At 38.6% G+C, this 25,009-nt stretch overlaps 1 protein-coding gene across 1 annotated transcript in view; it reads right to left on the bottom strand.

Annotated features, from left to right (window-relative positions):
- Shoc1 (shortage in chiasmata 1) overlaps positions 1-24,274 on the bottom strand; it is a 76,497-nt gene extending 52,223 nt beyond the window's left edge. The window contains exons 1-7 of the mRNA XM_021235938.2: positions 24,201-24,274; positions 21,576-21,687; positions 18,303-18,384; positions 9,072-9,250; positions 4,724-4,877; positions 4,444-4,531; positions 3,371-3,524 (exon numbers count right to left, since the gene is read on the bottom strand). Of these exons, the coding sequence (XP_021091597.2) occupies positions 3,371-3,524; positions 4,444-4,531; positions 4,724-4,877; positions 9,072-9,250; positions 18,303-18,384; positions 21,576-21,687; positions 24,201-24,245 (814 nt within the window). The 5' untranslated portion in view covers positions 24,246-24,274. The remainder of the gene's footprint in view (positions 1-3,370; positions 3,525-4,443; positions 4,532-4,723; positions 4,878-9,071; positions 9,251-18,302; positions 18,385-21,575; positions 21,688-24,200) is intronic.
- Between the last annotated feature and the right edge of the window lie 735 nt (positions 24,275-25,009).

The following is a 25,009-nucleotide window of genomic DNA, read 5'->3' as shown; positions in this document are numbered from 1 at the left end:
CTGATATGTGTGTATATGTGTGTGCTGGGAGAGGTATAGGTTTACACAGCCAGAAAGGAGAAAAGAAGTATTAAAGAAGGGTTGGAGGAAGGGGTCAAGGGTAATAGACTCCATGTGACATGAAAGCAGAGGGGAAGGAAGGGGACTAGCAGGAGTCAGGCAGGGAATCAGATGTAAGGAGGGAAGACCAACAAAAATAATGGAGAGATAAAAATCATAGGATGAAACCTATTAACTAACTAAATTAAAAATGATAAAAAGAAGTAAAATACATGTGGCTATTGGAAAGAAAATGGTCCCCAAAGAGAGTGGCCATTAGTATGGGAGGCGTGGCCTTGTTGGAGTAGGTGTGGCCTTATTGGAGGAAGGGGTGGGCTTTGAGGTCTTTGCTCAAGCTACACCCAGTGAGACAGACTACTTCCTGTTACCTGTGAGTCAAGATGTAGGACTCTCAGCTGTTTCTCCAGCACCATGTCTGCCTGAATGCCACCATGTCACACCATGAAGATAATGGACTAAACCTCTAAAAATGTAAGTCATCCCAATTACATGTTTTTCCTTTAAAAGAGTTGCCATGGTCATGGTGTCTCTTCATAGCAATAGAAACCCTGACTAAGGCAAAAGTTGGTACCAGGGACTAGAGTATTGCTGCAAAAGGCCTGACTATGCTTTTGTTTGGAGGCGTTTGGATTTTGGGAGTTTTGAGTGAGAAAAATCAATGGAATACTTTAAGTACTGCTTATGGCCATACCATTAGGAGCATGGAAGACAGTGGTGCAGGAGTGATCTGAATTGTGGGGGATTGGCTCAAGACGCTTCAGGGGAGAAGGATTTTAGTTGCCTAGAAATTGTTCTTGCAATATTTTGGTGAAGAATGTGGCTGCTTTTTGCCCTTGTCTGAGAAGTTTACCTGAGGCTAAAGTGAAGAGTTTTGGATTAATTCCCTTGGCAAAGGAAAACTCAAAACAGTCTAGTAGAGACTCTTGCTTTATGGTTACTAGTGTTAAAGAAGATAAAGAGCAAGTTGAGCAAGGAAAAATATTTGAGGAGAAAAAAGAGCACCAGAAAGTGGAATGGAGCTAAATCCTGTATTCAAGGAGATAAACAGATTAAAAAATGAGATAATGGGAGTAGTGACCTCAGGGCAAGATTCTACCCAGCTAAGTTTCCAACTTGTGAAAATGAGTTAAAGAAAAGCTTAGAGCCGGGTGCGTGGTAACACACCTTTAATACCAGCACTCAAAAGGCAGAGGCTGGTGGATCTCTGAGTTTGAGGCCAGCCTGGCCTGCAGATCCAGTTTCAGTATAGCCAAGTTTAGGCAGTGAAAGAAACCAATTAAGCAAAAAGTTGGTGAAGATGTAATTGAATGAGGGAGCCATGTTCCAGCCCCAGTAAGCAGCACAATTGGCAACTTCAGCCAAAAAAGGGATATGGAATTTGCCACCGAAACTAAGGAAAGCTGCTGAGGCCCCACATGTGTCAGGAGTGTCCCTGAATGGTGGCCTAGACAGGCCATTTCCTGAGGCTGTGAACTTGAAGCCTGGAGTGTGTTGGAGACCCCAAGATGGTGGAGATGCCAGAATTGTGGCATACCTTCCAAGAAGAGCTGCTAACAGGGAGTGGAACCAGTCCAAGAGAAAGAAGTTGCAGTGAAAAAAGCTGAAAGGAGTTGGATATCTAAAGAAAATTTTGACATCAGGCATGGAGATGTAGAGTTTGGAGTTTGGCCAGCTGGTTTTCAGTCTTGCTCTGGTCCAGTATTTCCTCACTTTGCTCCCTTCCCTATGTTTTGGAATGGTAATATTATCTATTATATGTTGGAAGTATGTGATCTGCTTTTTTGTTTTTTGTTTTTATTTACAAGAGATTAGAGTTATGAGATTGCAAATCTCAAGAGAGACTTTGAACTTTAAACATTTAAATACATTTAAGACTGTTATAGAGGGGGATCATGACTTGGGAACCCACAGAGACAGCTGACCTAAGCTCATTGGGGCTCACAGACTCTGGACCAACAGTTAGGGAGCCTCTATGAAAACAACCTAGGCCCTCTGCATGTATGTGACAGCTGTGTAGCTTGGTCTCTTTGTAAGGCTCCTAGTGACAAGATCAGGATCTGTCCCTGGTGCTTAGCTGGCTTTGGGAGCCTGTTCTCCACACTAGATTACCTTGATGCAAAGGGAGGAGTATGGTCCTGCTTTCACTTGATGTGCCACAGAAGGCCTCCCTGTTTCTGAATGGAGATGGAGGAGGAGTGGAATGGGAGAGTTAATAAGAAGTTAAGAAGTGTGGGGGGGGGCTGGGAGGAGAGAAAGGAGGGGAAACTGGTCAGTATGTAAGATAAATGGAAAAAAATGTTATTTAAATAAAAAATTTTAAAAAGACTTATAAACTATGGGTATTTTTGAAATTTGACTGAATATATTTTTGCATTATGATATGACTATGAGCTTTTGGGGGTCAGAGAATAGAATATGGTGGTTTGAAAGAAAATGACCTCCCCCAAAGGAGTGGCAATAATGGGAGGTACGGCTTTGTTGGAATAGGTGTGGCCTTATTGGAGGAAGTGTGTTACTGTAGGGGTGGGCTTTGAGGTCTCCTATGCTCAAGCTACACCCAGTGAGACAGACTACTTCCTGTTGCCTGTGAGTCAAAATAGACAACTCTCAGCTGCTTCTCCAGTACCATGTCTATCTGCATGATACCATGTTACACCATGATGATAGTGTAAGTTATCCCAATTACATGTTTTTCCTTTAAAAGAGTTGCCATGGTAATGGCAATAGAAACCATAACAAAGACTTCATAGCAATAGAAACTTCATAGCAATAGAAATCATAACTAAGACAATACATCCACACATTAAAAAAACTTCTACATAAGTATTCATAGCAGACTTATTTATAATAGCTAAAGCACATAAACAATTAAAATGTCTTTCAACAACTGTGTAGGTAAATAAAATATGAGAAACCATCTCTATAATGGGATATAATTTGGCTATAAAACCAATGAAGCACTGATACATCCTATAAGTTTGAAAAATTATGGTAAATGAGAGAGGCCAGCCACAGAAAAACCATGTATCGCATGGTTGCATTGTCACTGAATGTCCAGAATAAGTAAATCTAAACTGGATTCTCACTGCTGGGAATGTAACTCAATGGAAGAATACTTGCCTACCACACGGAGGCCCTACTCAAACTCCAACACCAGAAAAAAGTGATAAAGGGAAAAATAGATAAAGAGTTTAACAGTGATGATCCTGAGAACTCAACTTACAGACCATCTCTATAAAGTATTTTAATAAATAAAAACTCAGATAACAAGTAATTTTTACAAGAAACACATTTCTAAATGAATTCTTACCTCTTTTGAAAAGTTTTTCATTTTCATCTACATATTCCATTATCTCAGGCATTGAGTTTAATGGCTCTTTCAGTTCTGATGATGGTAGCATCGGAACTTCTTGTTTAAGGTTTGTAGATATGAAGAATTCAAGATCAGAAGGAAAAACTGATGGCTGAAACAATACATGATTAAAAAAGACTTAAGGGATATTTCCAAGTAAATATATTTGATTCCTACATGGATGCATTTGTTTAAATGACACACAAAATTTAAACTTGAGTCATATTCTGCCTTAAATGCTACACATACTTTAAAAAATAGAAGTTTAGCAGTCAAAAATAAGTTCTTCTTACAAGCATTCTTGAATGATCTCTTTTATACGCTCCCCCCATTACCTTAGTGATACACAGTAGTCTAATTGTGTGTGTATTATCTTTTTGGCTAATAAAAATATTTTAAAATTCTAAGTTAAAAAGAATTACCACAGAAAGGGAGAGGTATAAAAGTGGCAAAGTAGATGATGGAATGGGGTTCATCTCTATTGCACCACCACAGACAATATTCCCCAACAGGTGAGACTACGCACCACTACAACCAACAAGTGAGGGGGCTGGAGTCAGTAAGGCAATAAACAAATCAATGTGTTCACATTTTATCTGTAGGGAAACCCTTGAAGTGCATTATGTGTACACCCTCAAAAAAGGGCCCAACGTATAAAATATTTCAGTTGTCCACAAAACATATGTGTGTTTAAATTACAATGCCCATAGAGCTCAGTTTATAGATTTTAAATTTAACTACTTTAATGTCTATATCAAGAATAGTAATTAAAATTACTAAAAGAGATTTGAAAATTCTCTGTACCTGGACCCACCAGACCAATTAAATTGGGATATAACTGGGTAGGATCCAACTTCAATCTCACTCTTCGGAAGTAAATTTGGCTCCATAATTGACACATTCAACCTAGTATCAAATATTTTAGTATGACAGTTGTAAAGAGTCAAAATAATTACTAAAATGTATAAAGGTATGTTCCCTTCTATAAATACATTACTGAAAACAAGTGTTAAGATTCTATTGAAACATACTAGCTTCTTCTTACAAAAGGTCTCCTCAGCCATATGGAAATCATCTCTCACAAAAGGTTCCAAACGTTCTCGAACAGAGAAACACTCCCTTAAATAAAAAATCAAACAAGATTAATTAATGCTTACTAAAATCATTTAACAAATATTGTCAATCAAACACACAAAGACTAACATGCAAGTTGAGATGTTGGTTGGAACCCTTACCAACAGCATCTAAACCTGTGGGTGTAAAAAGAATGATCTCATATTAAAGCAGTTACAGTATCAGACAATTACATACGTGAAATTATCCTTTCCAGAGAGTTGTTCTTTGAAATCTAAAAGCGGATCCTTAACAAGATAGAGTTTTAGTCTACTCAAGAGAGTATCCACAGTTGGTAGATGATTGTCCAATGCTTTATTTATAAAAACCATTTCCTCATCAATAAGTAATCCTGAAAAGAAATAAGGAATTAAATATCTAATAGTCATACAAGAGATCTAGACATTATATATTAATGGATTTTTCAAACACACAGAAATTATTTAGTTCTCCACTATACTGTGTATATAAAACACAGAATATAGGAAAAAAGCTCAGCAAAATGTAGTATTATTTAGCACATTGGAGATAGAGACAAATGTTCTGAAAGAGTAGTATTATAATGACATATATCAACAGACACTGGCTTAATAAATGGAGGGAAATATTTTCTATTTCAAAATAGTACCAAAAATTTAAAGAAATAAAAGTACTGAACTCTGGCTGAGTCTGGCTTTCCATTTTCTGGATCATTTAATCTGTAAGGACATATAATGAATGAATATGGTCTAGAGAGCCACATATAAAGTCACTGACATCATCATTATAAAGTTATCCATACAAGGCTGCTACACAATTAATTATAATGAAAACTATATACTGAGATATTTACCTGGAAACTGTGACATCCTTTACATACTTAAATCACCACTGATAATAGTCAACTGATGAACTAAAATTCCCTTTCTATTCCAAGCTTCTATGTGTGTGTTACTTTAGAATCTTGGTTAGTTGTATGAGTTTCTGAGCTATGGAAGGGAACACTAAACTTGCCCCCTCTTAGTGGGAAGAGAAAAGAAAATGTATGCTTAGAGAAGGAAGCACTCAGAAAGTCAACATAAAAGCTGCCTTGGGTGTGGAGAATGGATAATTCATCTGTTCTAGGCCTTTCAGTTAAATGGTGGCAGTGGGTCTCAGAAGAGGAATAGAATGCAGTTTTCAGGTAGTGATGTCTCTTATGGACAAACATATAAGTGATACACGTGCCCAGTCATTATGTGACATAAAAGAAGCACCCAGGGAGCACCCCTTACCTATGCTGAACATGTGATAAAAACTGGCCTCCTGAGAGACTGTCCAAACCATTTAAATTCCTGCCAATCTCATGACTAGCAGCTCTCCATGAGACACTGCTGAAAGCCCCTCAACCAAGTCCACATCAAAGCAGGGCTTATCTGAGAAAATTAAGGGCTGTTTGTACATATAATTCAGCCATCCTGCCAATGCTGATGAAGTCATGTGGAGAGTGAAAACATCAGTGTTTATATCCCCCATCGCCTTATTACTCTTCTAATCACAAGCTCCACATTCTGATATTTCTACTGTACAGGGACATGTCATGTCACTGATGAAGTCTTGTTTTCCAAGCATCAAGATTCAACTACCATTTTTGATGCAGCCACTAGATGTCAGCATCTCACCACAACTAATGCTGCTAGACAAAGGCACTGTTTTCACTAAGGCATGTTGGCTTCCATAGTTGTACAACTATGGCTGTTCTGTATTCCCCAGAGTTCTTACTTCATAGCAACTACTTTTTACTCTGTTGTAGACAAGAAATGCAAATCTTGTTAGTTATGAAAGAAGCAGGAAAAGAGGCTTAGTGACAAGAAAGAAGACAGGACTATTTTTGTGAAACTTTTATCCACTTTGAAAACCCAATTAACTAGATTAAAATGGTAAGAGTTCCTTAAGGTTGTGTATGAATTATTGAAATAATGATTTCCTAGTGGTTAACCGTTGAAAATCTTTTAAAAAATTGAAGAAAGGCAAGACAAACCATTCCCCACTCCTACCCCATCCCTAACTGGGAAAACTAACCAAATATCTAACAACGTTAACACTAATCTTTCAAGAGGTGTGATTTGAATCATTTAGGGAAAGTAAATCTAGACAAACATATGAAGTTGGGGAAAATAACAAGAATCTGTTAACACATGTCTTGGGCTCTAAGAGTTCAAATTATGTGACACTAACACAACAGACAAAACAACAGAAAACCCTGAATTAAACTGGAAACGAACATTTAGTATCAGCGGCATTTCTAGTGGGAAAGACTCTTAGCTAAGTGATATTGGGGCAAATGACAAAATGTTTCTTAAGAGTCCCTATTTTTAAGCATAAAAATATCTGAAGTAAAATTATATAAAACATTACAAAATTAGTGGGTGCCGTGGCACACGCATGAAAATCCTAGTACTCAGGAGGCAGAGGCAGGTAGATTTTTTGTGAGTTTAAAGTCAGCCTGGTCTACAAACTGAGTTCTAGAGCAGCCAGGGTTACACAGCAAGACCCTGTCTCAAAGCAAACACCTTAAATAAAGGAAAGTTATATAGCAAATATAAATAAAGGGAATTTTTTTCTAAGCACAAATGGAACACAAGAATCTATAAAAGAAAACAGAACTGATGAGATTAAAGTTAAATGAATTTGGAATTATTGGTGTCTTTACATGTAAAAATACATGCAAGTGGAAAAAGAGAATCATTTCACAAAAGAAACATACAAATAGCCAATACACACTAATAACTTTTATGAGACAGGCGCTTTAGCCAACTAAGCCACGGAGCCACCTTACACTAATAACTTTTAAAAAGGCAAGTAAAATATACATTTTCTCCATCACATTGGCTTATGTGCATTACCACAATAACATCAATAATGTATCCAGTGATGATAAGGTATGCTTATATTATACCAGCAGTGGTAAAGCTAAGAACAAAATCATGTGAAATACTTCTATCTCCAAGATTAACCTCAGTAAAATGACTGGGAATGAGAGTATATATCCATGTACATCTTTGAAATTAGCAACATATAAAACTATAAAAACATATTAGATTACAAAGATAATAAAGTGACGTGTATGATATAGGACATGAAAAGAAAACAAGTTAAGCATTATTGTCCCTTAGTTAATTGATTTTATTCAACAATAGTTTATAGTTTCCCACAAGAATAATAACAGCCCTGTGTTTAGCCTGTTAGTTTTTATAAATCATCTTTATGTACACATACAATTTATTATAAAAATCTTTTCATCTCCACAAAATTTTACAAGAAGTTTTATTAATAAATCAAGAAAAATTATAGAAGAAAAATAAAACCATGGCCGGGCGTTGGTGGCGCATGCCTTTAATTCCAGCACTCGGGAGGCAGAGGCAGGCGGATCCCTGTGAGTTCCAGGCCAGCCTGGTCTACAGAGTGAGTTCCAGGACAGCCTCCAAAACAATACAGAGAAACCCTGTCTGGAAAAAACAATAAATAAGTAAATAAACAAACAAACAAAAAACCACCATAATTTACCCCTAAACTTTAACAACTTTCCCCAAACTGCATCACATAAAAACAGTTAAGTAATCTAGTTATCTTTTTCATGCTCAAGCTATACCTTTTTCCCCTCCCTTTTTTCAAGCCAGGGTTTCTCTTTGCAGCCCTGGCTATCCTGGGACTTACTTTGTAGATCAGGCTGGCCTCAAACTTACAGAGATTCACCAGCCTCTGCCTCCGAGTGCTGGGATTAAAGGTGTGCACTACCACTCCTGGCTATAACATTTCTTAAATAGCAGGAGTGATTACATAACAGACCTTCAAGTTTTGTCATTAAACACAGAATAGGCCATTATAATACAAGAAAGCCAGTTCTCAGCAAGGTTTGAAGAACTTGGCTTGCTACAGAGATTTGGAAAACAGTCTGGATAAAACATAATTTTAGTTGATACTGTCAATAACTTTTTAAAAACTGGGACACTTCTTGGCCCAGTCTGACCACAACCCCATCTATGATTTGAACTTTGCTTTTACACATATTAGATATCTTTAGGATGTTTTGAGAAAATAACATATGGGTATAACTTTAGAATCCAAAACTTAACAGCCCACTACACTTCTGTACCATGAGATCTGGATGCTGGAACACACTGTGATCAAGTCTTTACATGAAACTCTTTTGAGTTTCAGCAAACTTAAACTAAAAGAAATCCATTTGTGAAGAGTATAATAGTATGAAAGAGAAAATATTGTTATCATGGCAAAACTCAGATTTACAATCATGTAGGCAGATATTTTTAATAAAGATATTTAAAATACAACCGAGAAGCTGAGTGGTGGTGGCGCACGCCTTTAGTCCCAGCACTTGGGAGGCAGAGGCAGTGGATCTCTGTGAGTTTGATACCAGCCTGGTCTACAAGAGCTAGTTCCAGGACAGGCTCCAAAGCTACACAGAGAAACCCTATCCCCCCCCAAAACAAAAACAAACAAACAAACAACAACTGAGCAATAGAAATGAAGCGATATATGTTAGTGGAAACGTTTCACCACTTCCTACCTTGGTGCTCCGCTTTCACTCCCGGGTAGTGTGGGGAGCACTTGATAGGTGTAAAGTCTTCTCTGTAGTCCTTCCTGAGGAACGAGCTGATATTCTCTATCCCAGTTGGAGAGTTGGGATTGGAACTTGGAACAATTTCCTCAAATGTGCCATTAATCATCATTCCTGTAACTGTCTTTCTGTGACATAAAATTGATTTTATCTATTTGAAAACACTTTTATTAGTAAACAGTTTGTATTCACCATAGAAAATCTGCCAAATCTTGCCAAAAGTTATCTGTAACCCCACTTGAAAGGAATACAAAATTACATAAATTCCTAATTACACAGTATTCACATACGTATTCCATTGCCTACTGAGCTATGAATAATGGGACTATTCTATGGTAACCACTGACTTTCTATTTGATTGACTTTCTGTTTGAGTGGAAGGACAGAATTCCATTTATCACTGCTGTATTTAGGATCTTACATAACTTCCTAATGGCCAATGTATTAAAGGCTTGGCTCACTGAATGGCACTATTGGGAGGTCGCAGAGCTTATAAAAGATAGGACTGGTTGGGAAGTGTTTGGAACACTAGAAGTATGTCCTTAGATGGGATAATGGGACTCTGTTCCTTTCTTTTTACTCTCTACCTCTGGTCCATGAGCTGAGCACTTTTGGTCTGCCATGTGCTCCCGCCATCATGTGCTGGCTCACCACAGGCCCAAATCAATTGCTCATGCTCGGAAAATCTAAAACTGCAAACCAAAATAAATCTTTTCTAAGATAATTATGTCAAGTACTCTGTTAAAGTGATTGAAAGCTACCATATTTAGTATTAACGGCCATTTACTTAACCAGTTCTCCCTTCCTGGAAATTGAAGTTTCCTGTGACTGTTATTATGACCAATAATGCAAGTACCATTTTTGTATGCTTATCTCATCAATTTCTCAAAATACACTTCTCTAAAACAGAAGTTTTAGAGAAGTTACATAGGTTCATTTTTATTTGTTAGTAACTTTTGCCACTCACTGTCAGATTTCCATCATATTTTATATTCAACGTCTGTTTTTTACTATCACACATATCTTCCCCTCCTAAACCCCTACCCCATTGTTTTATCCCAGCCCCCAACTCCAAGCAGGTACTCCCTGGGAACCCACAGGCCACTACAGCCAAGGGACACTTCCTTCCCCCCCCTCCCGTTTTATCCCCAGCTCTGTAGCAGACCACCTGCAGTCTCCAACTCCAGCAGACACTCCCTGGAGCCTTGAGGCCACTCAGGCCAAAGAAACAAGTAGGCTAACTACACATCTTCACCTCTCCCCGACTCTTATTGCCAGGGGACTAAGCTCATTCTTTGCCCTTATTGCCAAGGGACTAAGCACTCTGCTTTCCTCCCTCCTGTAGATTCCCTCAATTCTACCTCACTCCAGTCCATGCCCATTCCTAAGTGTCAGCAACCAATACCTAGAAATACATTTTACCTGGAACTCCCAGTGGCCACACCTATCTTGATCCCAGAATTCTCTACCAGGCAACCCACAGCCACTACATTCTCTTAAGAACCAGAGAGGGCATCAGAAAACCAGGAGCAAGACACCTACCCAACATAGACAAGACCAGATATCAGCACCAAGAATTACAATCTTCCCAAACCCAGATGCCCAGACATGAGAATAAAAAAAAAAAATCAATAACATCCAGAATAATATGTCTCCACTAGAGCCCAGCAACCCTACCACAGTAGGTCCTGTGTATTCTAACATAGCCAAAGCATAAGACAGGGATCCTAAAACAGCTTTCATTACTATGGCAGAGCTCCTAAAGAGGAAATGAGTGAATCCCTTAAAGAAATCTATGAAAACACAAACAGTGGAAGGAAATGAACAAAACAAGACCTGAAACTGGAAATAGAATCAATAAAGAAAACCCAGACTGAGGGAAATCTGGAAATGAAAAATTTAGGAACTTAAATGGGAACCTCAAAAGGCAAACCTCACCAACAGATGGAAGAGAAAATCTAAGACACTGAAGACACAATAAAAGAAATGGATACCTTGATAAAATAAAATGCTAAATCTTAAAAAAAATTCTTGTCACAAAACATCCAGAAAATCTGGGACACAATGAAAAGACCAAATATAAGAATAATAGGAATAGAGGAAGGAGAAGAAATCCAGGTCAAAGGCACAGAAAATATTTTCGGCAAAATCATAGGAGAAAATTTTCCTAACCAAAAGAAGGAGATGCCTATTAATACAGTACAAGAAGCATAAAGAACATCAAATAGACTGGACCAGAAAAGAAAGCCCCCTTGGCACATAATAATCAAAACATAAACATACAGAAAAAAGAAAGACTATTAAAAGCTACAAGGGAAAAAAGACCAAGTAACATATAAAGGCAGACCTATTAGACTCACACCTGACTTCTGAATGGAGACTCTAAAAGCCAGAAGGGCCTGGACAGATGTTCTACACAGTCTCTAAGGGACCACAGATGTCAGACCATACTACTATACTCAGTAAAACCTTCAATCACCACTTATTTACAGAACATTTCACCCAAACACAAAAGTACACCTTCTTCTCAGTACTTCATAGAACTGTCTCCAAAATTGAACACACATGCTGGATATAAACAATAGAAACAGAATGCTTACAAATTCATGGAAACTGAACAACTTACTACTGAATGAAAAACTGGTTGAGACAGAAATTATGAAAGTGAAGACTTCCTAGGATTGAATGAAAATGAATACACTTGAAGGACACAAACTTAAAGGACACAATGAAAACAGTTTTAAGAGGCAAGAATTATATATATTTATATATATATGGGAGAGATCTCATAGTAACTTAGCTGCACACCTGGAAGCTCTAGGACAAAAAGAAATCATACCCCAAAGGAGTAGACAGTAAGAAATAATCAAACTATGGGCTTAAGTCAGTAAAATAGAAACACACAAGAAAAAGAAAATACAATGAAACAAAGAGTTGGTTCTTGGAGAAATTTGTTAATACAGACAAACCTTTATCCAAATTAATTAAAAAGCAGAGACAGGATATCCAAATTAACAAAATTATACACCTTGGAAATCCAAAGAACCATAAGGACATACTTGCAATGTAAATCAAATCTACTTGGAGGCTTCATCTTACACTCATCAGAATGGCTAAGGTCAATAATACAAGTGACAGCTCATGTTGGTGAGGCTGTGGAGCAAGGGAAATACTCATCCATGACTGATGGGAGTGTAAACTTGTACAGACACTTCGCAAGCCAGTGTGGTAGTTTCCTCAGGAAGATGGAAATTGATCTACCTCAAGATCCAGCTGTATCACTCTTGGGCATCTACCCAAAGGACACATGAAATGCCATCCCACCACAGAAACACTTGCTCAACCATGCTCATTGCTGCTCTATTCATAGCAGCCAGAAACTGGAAACCACAGGTAAATGGATAGGACATGAAGAAATCGTCCTGAGTGAGGTCACCCAGACCCAGAAAGACAAATACAGTGTAGGTATTTGCTTCTATGTGAATATTAGCCATTAAGTCAATAATAACTAAGCTACAATCTTTAGAACCACAAAGGTTAGGCTTACAGTAGGGGACTGGGAAATAGAATAGACAATTGTGGATGGGTGAAATGGAGGCTGGAATGAGATTAAGTGGGAAAGGGAAGGGGGAAAAAGAGGGATGAGGGAGGAAATACAAGGAGAGATAGCTAAAATTAAGAGCCATTTGAGGGGCAGTTTAGCAACAATATAGTATAAGCTTCCTAAAATATATTAAGGTGATGTAACTGAAATCACCAAGTAATAGAGGAGGCAAAGCCACATCTCGCTATCTCTTGTCACCAAATGAAGCTTCCAGTTCTAGGACTGGGTTACACATAATTGAGTTGTTGGCCAAAGGGGTTCCATGTGAATCTCCAAACAACCCAGGCTGTTTCCAAGATGATAGGTTGCTCTCCACAAACTGACAGCAAGGCCTCATTTTTTGAAGACAACACCTACCCAACCCATTGAACACGGGGAAGTTGGGCTGGTGCCTATGCACAACTGTAAAGTCTTTGGTATAGAAAGGTATTCTGCACATTACCAAAGGAGAAATGTAAACACCAACCGAGCCACAAACTCTTTGCTGCAGGTCCTGCCTGAAACATTTGCTAGTGCAACGGTGGTACATAGCTAGATGGAGTATCCAACCGATATCTGATTTGACTTAGGTCCCACTCCACACGATGGAACCCACACCCAATACTGCTTGAGTGACCAAAAACCTGAACCTAGACATCCCTGGAACCTAGGATAAAACCAAATACTATTATTCTAAAAACAAAAGCACGGCCATAAAGTGCCTCCTAATGGATGCTGGTCTCTTGGCCCAGGCCACCTCTCTTAGTAGGCAGCTCCTCTCTTGCTCTCCCTCCCCATCTCCTCTCATGGTCTGGTTGAGTCTGCCAACCATGACCAGCCTGGATTCTTCCCTCTGCCTGCTTTCTCCCTTGTATCTACAATAAAACTCATCTCCATAAAAAAAAAAAGTGCCTCCTAATGGCATTCTGCTACACTCATAGATCAGTGCTTTGTTTAGCCATTGCTAGATCACTAGAGAAGCTTTCTCTGCAGCAGATGGGAACAAATACAGAGACCCACAGATAGGCATTAGGCAGAGAGTGGGAGACTTTGGAACTAAACAGGTGTCTGCATCAAATCCCTCCTCTCAGGGCTCAGTGAACTCTGTGGAAGAGAAGGCAGAAAGAGTGTATGAGCCAGAAAGGATGGAAGACAAACAAAAAAGCCAGGTAAATCAGCATATCAATGAGCATATGGATGCAGAGACTGAGGCAGCCTGCACAGGGCTTGCATGGATCCGTGACAGATGGGGCCCTACAGCTGAAATGAGAAGTGGATGCCTTTCCCCATCCCCAATCTGAAAGTAGTCTCCAATTTATAACCATTTGCAACTGAAAATTGAGTTTGCCCTAAGGGAGTCTCACTAGGAAAACAAACCACTCTTAAGGGGTAGGCTGCATACCCAGCAGTAGAAGGCCAACAGGAAACAAACTCACTGGCATCTTTGGAGGTTCATTGTCTTGCAATATCATGTCAAGGTTTTTTCTTTTTTAAATTTTTTAATCTTATTTTTATTATATATAGTCATCTCTTTTTTACCATATATAACATATATGTATACTCTCTATATATATGGATATATATATCCATATATATTATGGCTTCCCATTTAGTGTTTTTGTGGAATTCCTGAATGTGTGAACAAGAGGGTTTCTGTTTCTTGTGCCTTCTCTTGGACTTGTATTCCGTTTGTTTTATTCAATCCCAATGTGCTAGTTTATGTTTTGTCTTATTTTAATATAATCCCTTAGAAGCCTGCTTGTCTTCTAATGAGAGAAAGCAAGCAGGTAGAGCTGGATGGGAGGGGAGGGTGAGAGGAATTGGGAAGAGTAGAGGGAAGGGAATTCATAATAAGAATATAGTATGTGAAAAAATCCATTTTCAATAAAAGGGAAAAATCAAAGAAAAAACTCTCTAAAATTACTTCTTTACTTTGGAAGAAAATATAAGATACAAGAATAGTTTAACAACGCCATATCTGTATTACTTATTGAGAATATTGTTTTATATGTGGACCTTCATTGACTTCTGAATTTAGTTTAGTGTCTTAAAAAAAGTGTCACTGGCACAATCAGTACTTGGTAAAACACCCAGTTAACTCTCTTGATACCAATGACATGAAGATCAATTTTTCCTGGTCCTCCTTGTTTCTCCTTTCCCAGCAGTATTTGTCTCTTTCCTCTGGAACCTCCTCCTTCGCCTAACCCATAAATACTGGCATTTTTGAGATCTCCTATTGGCAATGTTTTTGATTATCATTCTTTTTTTTTGCTCACCCCATTCATTAATTCCTTTAAAATGTTTGTCAAATACTACAATGTAATGACTCTAATCTTGGTACTAGCACTGCACTAGGAAACAAAGTCTTGTTCCCACAAAGCTCATCCGCTCAAGGGAAGATGATCAACTCAATAAATAATGCCGCTGGTGAAAGCCGAAATATTTCTAGCATAGCAAGATAGGCAGACATCAAGTAACACCCATAAGGTTGGTATGCTTAGAGAATGCAGCCCATGAAAGGCTCATGGAGGAGCTATTTTGGCAGCTACCTGAATAATGATGGGAAGTGAGCCATAAAGTCCTGAGGCAGGAAACAAACTTGGTAGATTCTAAGAAAAAAGAGTAAGGTCAGAGTAACTGGAATAGAGTAGTCAGACAGGCAGAGGCCAATTCCCTGTGGGCTTTGTAAGACATGGTAAGTAATTAGGATTGTGGTCTGTTTGGGATACTATTTGTGGGTTAGAGGTAGGGTATTTCATAATCTGATTTGTTTTTTCAAAAATGTTTTTAATTGAAATACAAGTATATCACTTCCTCTCCCTTTCCACACACCAGCTCCTCTCATGTCCCCAACTCTCAGGTTAATAGCCTCTTTTTCTTTGAATATGTTTGTTACACACACACACTATGCTGAGTCCATTTTTGTTGTTTCTGTGTATAGGTTTCAAGACCAACTATTCTGCATTGGAAAGCCAATAGGGAGCTTGAGAGTAGTGCAAATTCTTAGAAGAAGAGAAGATTCTTAGGATGTTACAGCATGTAAATTTTTCTTATATATAATTTTTAAATTCACTCATGATGACAAAAATACTCAAGTTGAATTATATTAAAGTTTCAAAGTATGCTCCAAAAGATACCATCAGGAAAGAGAAAAGACAAGCCACAGGACAAATGTATTTGCAAGCCACATACCTGATGGAGGATTTGTATCTTGGAATATACACAGAACACTTAAAAGTAGGCTTTTGTCCCTCTGGTTTCTAGCTGAGATCAACCACCAGAAAGTCTTGGTGGGAGATCAGAGGTAGGAGAGAAACAGGTTGGAACATTACTCCTCTGGAACCCTTCTCTGCTGAACCAGTTTGGAAGTGACAGTACACATCCACTAAAGGTTATGTTTCTTTAAGGTGGGGAGGCAATGACTTCCTGCTGATCTCAACCCTATAGTTATTTTTGTGTTATCCTCTTAACTATATGATAAAGTATTAGCAAGGATATGAATAAATTGTAAGCTTTATCACACTTTGTGGGAGTATAAATAGCATACCTGGCAGTTCCTCAAACAGTTAAACATGAGTTACTGTATGACCCAGTAATTCCAATCCTAGATAACTGTTTACACAAAAATGTGTATATGAATGTTAACAGCAGAATTACTCATAATTGCAAGAAGCACAAACAACCTTAATGTCCTTATTAATGGATGGGTAAGTAAAATGTGACATATCCACACAGTAGACTATTGGACTATTATTTAGGATAAAAATAAATGAAATCTGGATACAAACCACATACTGCCAAACTGCCCTTGTACTTTATTTATATTCAATGTCTGCTCCTCAATATCATTATCCAAACTATTATATTCTGTTCTGCAATCAAGACCCAATTTAGAAAAATAAGCTAAAAACTCAACTAGACATTCTATAAATGCACACTAATGGCCAACTACATGAAAAAATGCCTAAGATAAGTAGCCATCAGGAAAATGTAAATCAAAACTACAGCTGTGTTTATTGGACAGTCTGTCCCTATAGCTGCAGCTCTTGCTAGGTTGGTGACTGCCCACCCCACTCCCTGCCATGCCTTCAGGCATGTTTTATTCTCTGACCCAAATATTTCCTGTCAAGGAGGCATGTCCTCAATGCCAAGCCCAAGCTCAACTCCTGCCTTTTTGTGAAGTTGATCTCTCCTACTTTAAATGCATAGGCCTACCATGTTAACTGAACAAAGATCTCAGCCATCCTTAGACCAGCAGCATGAACATCTAGGGACAGCTTTTTGGGGTTTTTGTTTGTTTGGTTTTTACCAGTTAAGCATTTATGAATTTATTTCCCTCTGCTCTTTTTTGTTGTTGTTCATTTTTAACATTAATTTTTTACATTCCAATCCCAGTTCCCCCTCCTTCCTCCTTTCCTTCCAAACCCTCTGCCCCCCCCACTCCTCCTAGGACAGTTTTTAAAATGTAGAATCTCAGGCCCCAACACACACTGGCTCATCACAAGTTGCATTTTACTGAGATTCTCAGGAGATCCACATATACAAGACGCACTGGTCCATTGTCAGCACACCAATGATGAAAGTGAGTGAGGGGTAAGCTGTTAGCACTTGAGTTTTTCATCTCTTAACTCACAGTGCACAGAACTGAATACACTGCACCTTCCAGTTTCCTCACTGCTCAGGGGACTGTGGTCAACATGTCCTACTGGCCTTATGTCCTATCGCAGAGCTCACATTACTCATCTTCTATTTTGACAAGTTAATTTTTCTAAGTGTTTATATCATATTCTTAACTTGACTAGTAAATTCCTAGATGATGCAAACAGAATATTTGGGTTCACTTAATCAAGAGTGTAGACACAATTTAATGTGGTGGGGGTTTTGCTGTTTATTTTTATTGGAATTAAGAGACATTTAAATTGTAAAAACTTGAAAGTATGAATAATAACAAAAGTCTGATGCCCATTCCATATGAAGTAAGCAATGGCTTCTTTGGGTTGGTACTGAGAAGTGTGGTTTCTGCACTGACACTGCAAACAGCGCCGTCTTCCCTATCGTTGCACCTACTTCTGCCGTGTGCTTTGCACGGAGACTGCAATGATTCGCTTGCCAGTTTCTGCCCCGTTTTGTTTCTTGAAGGTGTAACTGTATCTTTTTTTTGTTTTGTGTCCTATAGTCATACACAAATATGCAAATATTTGAATGGTAACTGAACTAATAGTAAATAATGTTGATAAATATACCAGAAAGTGGTCTTACGTCTAAATTTTTACTAAAGGAAGTTTAATACTAAAATAACAAGCTTTGCTCAGAAGATAGATATATTGACTAAAAGTATAATGCCACTAGTTAATTTCTGCATATCTTTTGTAATGTCAGTGAAGAGAATAATAATGAAACTGTGGTAAAGGAGGGGAGGGTGAAAAGAGGCTATACATAACTTCCAACTAGCCTCTTCTTTGTGCTTGCAATGAGGGTTTGTTTTATTTTTTCAGACTGAAGTAGAAAATGTGTGAGAAGGTAAAGGGATTAAGGATTAAGAAGAAGAATTTACTGCCTTCTATAGATAAAGGGGATGTGGGATTAAGGATACATACTTCTCAGGAATGTCCTCCACACAGAACCTTGCTGGCCACTGTTCCAAGACCGAATTATCTGTCATCTCCGGAACTGAAATAGCTGAGGCCAAAATGAACAGTCAACATCAACTTCTAAAACGTCCTTTTATTCTTAACATAAGAAAGCCAAATATCCATTGTTTTCATTATGGAGTTACCTTTACTTGTTCACACATATAATTACTTTTCCAAAGTGATACTTGATTCTCATCATTATAGTCTGCTTCCCCCAAACTCAATCATTGTCAAGAAAGTATCGTCTGAATATACCAATAACACCCTCCTTTCCCAGCTTCTCTTTGCTTAGACACCACTATGCTCCCAGATAACCCTGCTAAGTCTTCGTTAAGCATTCCTGTTCATCCTGATGTTCTCTCCTTGAAGGTCCATAATATGGCCAGTAGAACTCTGTTATTTAATTGTATACAGCTTTTTACTGAAATTTTATGCATCTATAGATTACTTCTCAGATTAGATCCTTGATTCCTTAAGAAGAGGGACCCCATATTACCCCAGAATATGCAATTATGCAACTGCACGTTCTTCCAAAAATAGTATCCCTGACAGAGTTTCACTCAGTGTTACTTCTTCCCAGTTTTGTTACTCTGAAGATGTTACATCTTCATCCATGCCTCACAGAAAAATACGATAGAGGTCTCAGGTGGCTGCACTGGCCACAGCCGCCAACATGGCTGCTGGTAGGAGCCAGACCACAGACATCCACATGGCCTCTGGCAGCAACTCAGGACCATAGCAACACGAATCATGGACACTAGCCCAGTGTGACCGCCGACACCAGTGTAGTCTCCAGCATGGACGATGGAGGTCTTTCAAGTAGGCTTAATCCAAAACAATGAAATGTTCTTCATCTCAGGCATTTTGCAGCTGCTCAGAGTCAGGTGATCTTGTGGCTGGGCAGCACATTCAGGGCCAGAGGCTGCATGAGTTTCAGGCTGCTGCACACTACACTGCCAGCCCCACCTGCTGACCCCGCAATGGTATTCTCACACCTGTCCCTGCTGCTGCTGCTGCATCTCTAGTTTGCCTCTCTTCATACATGCCACTGCATTCCACCCTCATCCCCACCTCTCCATCGCACATTCATCCCTTAAAGTGGCACTGCAAACTGCTGTGTGTCATGCAGGAAGTGTTTTTTGCCCAAGCAGCTTTCCATGCATTATTGCAAGGAGTCATTGGTCTGGTTCAAGGTTTCCGGTAAACACAACTATTGCTAAGACCCATCTCTGATATCCTGCTGTCACTCAGAGCCAGGATGACCTTGCAGTTGAGCAGCCCATCTGGGGGCAGATGCACTCTAGCCCCAGGCCACTGCAGGCCTCCCTGCCCTCACCCCTCCTCCCTGGCCCCCATCAGGGCAAGCAGTGTGAGCTGCAGCAGTGGTGGCTCCTTGCTGTGGGCTTAGCCCCAGTGGCCTGAGCTTCCTTGCTGGACTAGGACTGACCCCACTGAACAAGATGCGCTCCCCCATCCTTCCCTGTTGCTGCCTCTAGTTTCTCTTCTCTCTACCACATGCAAGGTCCCACTCCACCATCTTTTTTTTTTTTTTTTTTTGTCAATTTAACGAGACCACTTTTCAAAAGCATCTTCCGATGAGGCCTGTCCCTTTTCAGTTGTTCTGGAGACATTGCACGCTCTAAAGACTCATCTTCTCCTGCCCCTTGAGTGCAGGTGGTCACCACCAATTTGAATTGAGTACTACCTCATTTTTAAATTTTACTTCAGACAGGCAGTACTTTTATTACTGGAAGTCCTACTGCTCTTTTCAAGGTATTCAAAAAAAAAAAAAAGGTTTTGCTGGGCAGTGGTGGCACACGCCTTTAATCCCGGCACTTGGAAGGCAGAGATAGGCAGATATCTGTGAGTTTGAGGCCAGCCTTTTCTACAGGGTGAGTTCCAGGATAGGCTCCAAAGCTACACAAAGAAACCCTGTCTCAACCCCCCCCCAAAAGTATGGTGATATATTGTTTATGATCTAATGAAGCCACTGGAGATCAGTTTGCAAAGCCAGCCACACTAGTTAGCTATAGAAACTATGCATTGGTAGCATACACCTTTAATCCCATGACTCAGGATTAAGAGGTAGTCAGACCTGTTAGTTCAAGGCCACCCAGAGCTACAGGAGATGGAATCACTCTAAAAGAGTAACAGAGCTCATGCCTTTAATCCCAGCACTAGAGAGGTATAAAACATAGGAGCAGGGTTTTCAGTAGTCAGTCTCAGGATTAGTCTCTAACCACAATGAGGAGAATATAGCAGTCTGATTGAATCTGAGGAGCAGTGAAGTTGGAACAGTCTGAATATCACTCTTTTTGTCTGAGCTAAGGTAGAGGTAAGAGTTAGTGGCCAGTTGCTTTGCTTCTCTGATCTTCAGCTTGAAGCTTGAACCCCAATGTCAGTCCTTGGGTCTTTATTTATTGTATCAAAAAAAGCTTTTATATCATACAAGCATTTCTTAAGTGTTGCCCAATCCATTCTCTTCTTCCTAAACTCCAAGGCTATGACATGTGTAGAGGTCAGAGTCAGTTCTTATCTCCCATCACCTGGGTCCCAAGGATCAAATTCAGGCTGTCAGATTTGGCAACAAACATCCTTACCAACTGAGCTGTCTACTTTTGTGTTTCTACTTTTGACTCCCAGATCCCAACCCTTCCCATTTTTTAGACAACCAGAATTGCCTTTTCTGAAATACCTTTTAGGCTCTCTCATTTCTTTTCTTAAAATTGTCCAATGGTTTCTCATATTTGCAATTTTATTAGCCACTTTGAGCTGCTATACCACAAATACTAGAGATTAAGTGACTCAAACTGAGAACATTTACTTCCCACAGAATTGTAGGTTAGGAAGTTCAGTAACAAGACACCAGCAGATTCAGTATCTGATGGAGATTCTCTTCTACTTCATTTGTTATATCCTCAAGACAAAAAGGAAAGGGAGGTGCTTGGGATATCTTATACAAGGACATTAATCTCCAGTTTCATGTCCTTTCTTCCAAATATAATCACAATGGGACTTAAGTTTAACATGTGGTTTTGAGGGCACATAAGCATTCAGTCTATTGTTTTTATAAAATAAATAGGCAAGCAAAGTTCATATTATATTCTACAATGCCTTAGACACACAAAATTTGTTCATATCTCAGATCTCTTCCTTTTCTTTACTAAGTCACATAACATAATTTTCTTAATTTACTACAGTGAACTCAGAAATAACTTGTAAGACATAAAAACATACCTCTTGTCCATGGACGCCTATATTTATCGTCAATAAAATTTTTATCTTGATTTAAACATGAAGGGATCTGAAGCAATAAAGCATCTCTGTAAAGCCTTTCTTTAACTGTGTTCTGCATGAAAATGTAAAATAATTTTAATATATACCATTTACTAATATTAAGATTATTGTCAAAGTTGATATAACTTTTCTTTAAAACTGATACATTTGTCATAAAAATGTCAAAGAACCATGTAACTGAGAATAATATCAGCAAGTTGCCTTACAAATATTTTTTTCTATGGTAGGCTAAAGTATATGTACACTTGACCAAAAAAAGAAGTATTACATCACTTAGCAATGTGTTTTTTTCTTCTATTGACCAGTATAATGCAACTGTCTAAAAATAAACATAAGAAAACTCTCCTTTAAATGGGCATTAAAGGTGATCATAGTGGTGCCTCTTGTAATCTCAGCCCGAAGAAGGCTGAGGCAGGAGGATTCTTAGTTTGAGGGCATTGTGGGCTATACACTGAGTATCAAGCCAGCTGGTACTTGCTTGTCCTGTCTCAAACAAGCAACACAGAAAGGAGGTTACTTGAGTATACCTGTGACTCAAGCTCTACTTTGACTCCTCCTCATCTTCCCAACATTAACTCCCATGACTTTGTGGCAAATAGACTAGTCTCTCCTCTAGCATCCCACATCCCACCTTAACACTCAGTGGTCACAACACTGCAGTCTAATCTGTGGAGAAAAAAAAAAAGAAAACGCTGCTGTTCTATAGCTGTCTTTCTCAGCTAAAGCAGCACCTCCTCCATGAAGTCTTCTCCAGTGGCTCCAACTTCCCATGGAATTTATTATTCCATGTACCTGGAAAAATTATAGGATTTTTTGTTTATGTTTTATGTTGTTTAAGGTGTTATGTTAAATAAGAGGTTTTCATTATCCAAGAATAAATGGTATAATAGATCATTTAATCTGACCTAAATAAAATGAGGACCAAAGATACATGCAAATAGGAAAGAAAAAAAACCTTGACTAGTACTTCATCTAAAAAAGAAAATTGTTAGAAATAATTTACATCTAATAAATTTTGTTTACAATTGCTTCTGAGATAATTTTCTCATAAACTATATTGGATGACACAGATGGCATTAGTTTTCTTTGATCGTAAAGGAGATAATTTGTGAAGACATGAATTAGTAAGACATGTCTGACTCCTTGGATATTCAGATCATTTCCTTTCTATTGTCTGTTAAGCAATTTTACTTTGCCAGCTCTTTATATAGTTGAGTGGCTGTCAATACACCTTCATCAACTTTGTAAAGTCTCACATCTTCTGCAAGATTTGGCAGTTCTCAGCATCACATCATGAAGGGTAATATGCCAGCATTACTACGGCACCACAAATAAGAACAAATCTTTGAGGACTTTTCAGTATCTGCCTTTTTGCAATAACCCAAGCATATGTTATAGCTACATATTTGTGTTTCTCAGTTATGACAGAATAAATCTGAAGATGACTATATATTTCTTAATCCTATAAAATATAACAGTTTTAGTTTACTGTAATATTTTTGCACTGGTAGATGGGACAGGTTAATATAATGATGAAAATGAAATTTTAACTTGTCATTTAAGATCATAAGAACAATGAACTATTACACGACCTCTATCTCCTGCAAATACAGTTATAGACAATATATCTTAACTTGAAATTCACCTCTGACATTTTCCCAAGATACTTAGCTTTTCTTGACATTATTTGGCTAACTGTGAAGCTGTGAAACCTGTAGAGTAATAGTATTTGCCGTGTGGGTGCTTAACACTGATCAAATGACATAATCCATTAGATGGACAAAGTTTCTGATTTATCAATGACTAAGATTACTTTTGTGCCCATTCTTTTTATCCGTGTGCTCTTTTTTTCTTTTTCTTTTTGGAGATGGGTATTACTATATAGCCCCAGGTGACTTGAAACTTACCTTGCTGTTTTAGCTTTCCAAGTACTGAGATTACAGACATGTGCCACGGTTTCCCAGGTCTCTTAAAGGAAGGCCACTTTGGAATGTTAATAAACACCCTCCAAATTTGCCGAGAGTCTCATTTGTTTCTTCAGGTAGTTTCAGACTTATTTTGTGATTCAATTATTTTCATTTAAAAGTCAAAGTGGACTTTTAAAGAAATGTTAAAAGTTGAAACTAAGGCGGGGGCATGATGGCACATGCCTTTAATCCCAGCACTCAGGAGGCATAGGCAGACAGATCTCTGCAAGTTCGAGGTCAGCCTGGTTTACAAAGTGAGTTCCAGGACTACACAGGCTACACAGAGAAACCCTGTCTCAAAAAACAAAAACAAAACAAAACAAAAAAGTTGAAACCGGGGCTGCTGAAATGGCTCAGGGGTTAAAGGCACTTACTAACACCAATGCTGAGAGTATGTACACACACACACACACACACACACACACACACACACACACACACACACACACACTATTTAATTGCTATAAAAACCTAAGGTAATTAATGACTCTGCAAGCAACTAAAGAGTAACCTGTGGATTACTGAAAATTATCACACACTAAGATACATATAACACAAGAATTCTTAGGAAATGGATAGCAAGCCAGTAACATCATACCTCATGTAAATAGTCTATTGCATAGTATTTGAGTGCTGAAAACATAGCTCTTCCCTTTAAAGTCACACAGCTCAATATCTAGAAATACAAAAGTTAAATGTTGGTAACATAGCAAAGCCAAGAGGAGAAAAATCTCTCTTAACCACAAATATTTGGTTCACTTATTTTTCAAAAGGCCCTAAACGATAAAAGTGAAAAGTATAAAGTAACATTTACTTTTGTGCTTGAAAATATAATATGGAAATAATGTATATTTTTATATAATTTCCTGAACTTTCTCTTTCATTTAATTCATACAAGTTGGTGAGTTCAAGTTTAATATGATAATTTTGTTGAAAAGAGCTGGAGTGGCAAAGACTGACACAGTATTTTATCCAGGGTAATTGTGTTTCTAAAGTGATTTTGGAATTTAACTACGGCCAAAAGTCTGTAAAGAAGAGATAGAAGCCGGGCGTTGGTGGCGCACGCCTTTAATCCCAGCACTCGGGAGGTAGAGGCAGGTGGATCTCTGTGAGTTCGAGGCCAGGCTCGACCGACAGCCTCCAAAACAGAGAAACCCTGTCTCGTAAAATCAAAAAAAAAAAAAAAAAAAGAGAGAGAGAGGGCTGGAGAGATGACTCAGCAGTTAAGAGCGCTGGCTGCTCTTGCTGAGGACCCAGGTTTGAGTACCAGCACCCACCTGTCACAACTGTCTGTGACTCCAATTCCAAGGGACCCGAAGCCCTGTTTTGACCTCCAAAGGCACTGGTGCACAGACAGGCACTTGAACAAAACACCTATATGCATAAAATAAAAATACATCTTTAAAA

This window comes from Mesocricetus auratus, unplaced genomic scaffold (assembly GCF_017639785.1).
Source record: "Mesocricetus auratus isolate SY011 unplaced genomic scaffold, BCM_Maur_2.0 Super-Scaffold_6730, whole genome shotgun sequence".
Lineage (NCBI taxonomy): Eukaryota > Metazoa > Chordata > Mammalia > Rodentia > Cricetidae > Mesocricetus > Mesocricetus auratus.
Note: the sequence above shows the minus strand (reverse complement) of the source record. Positions and strands in the feature narration are given on the sequence as shown.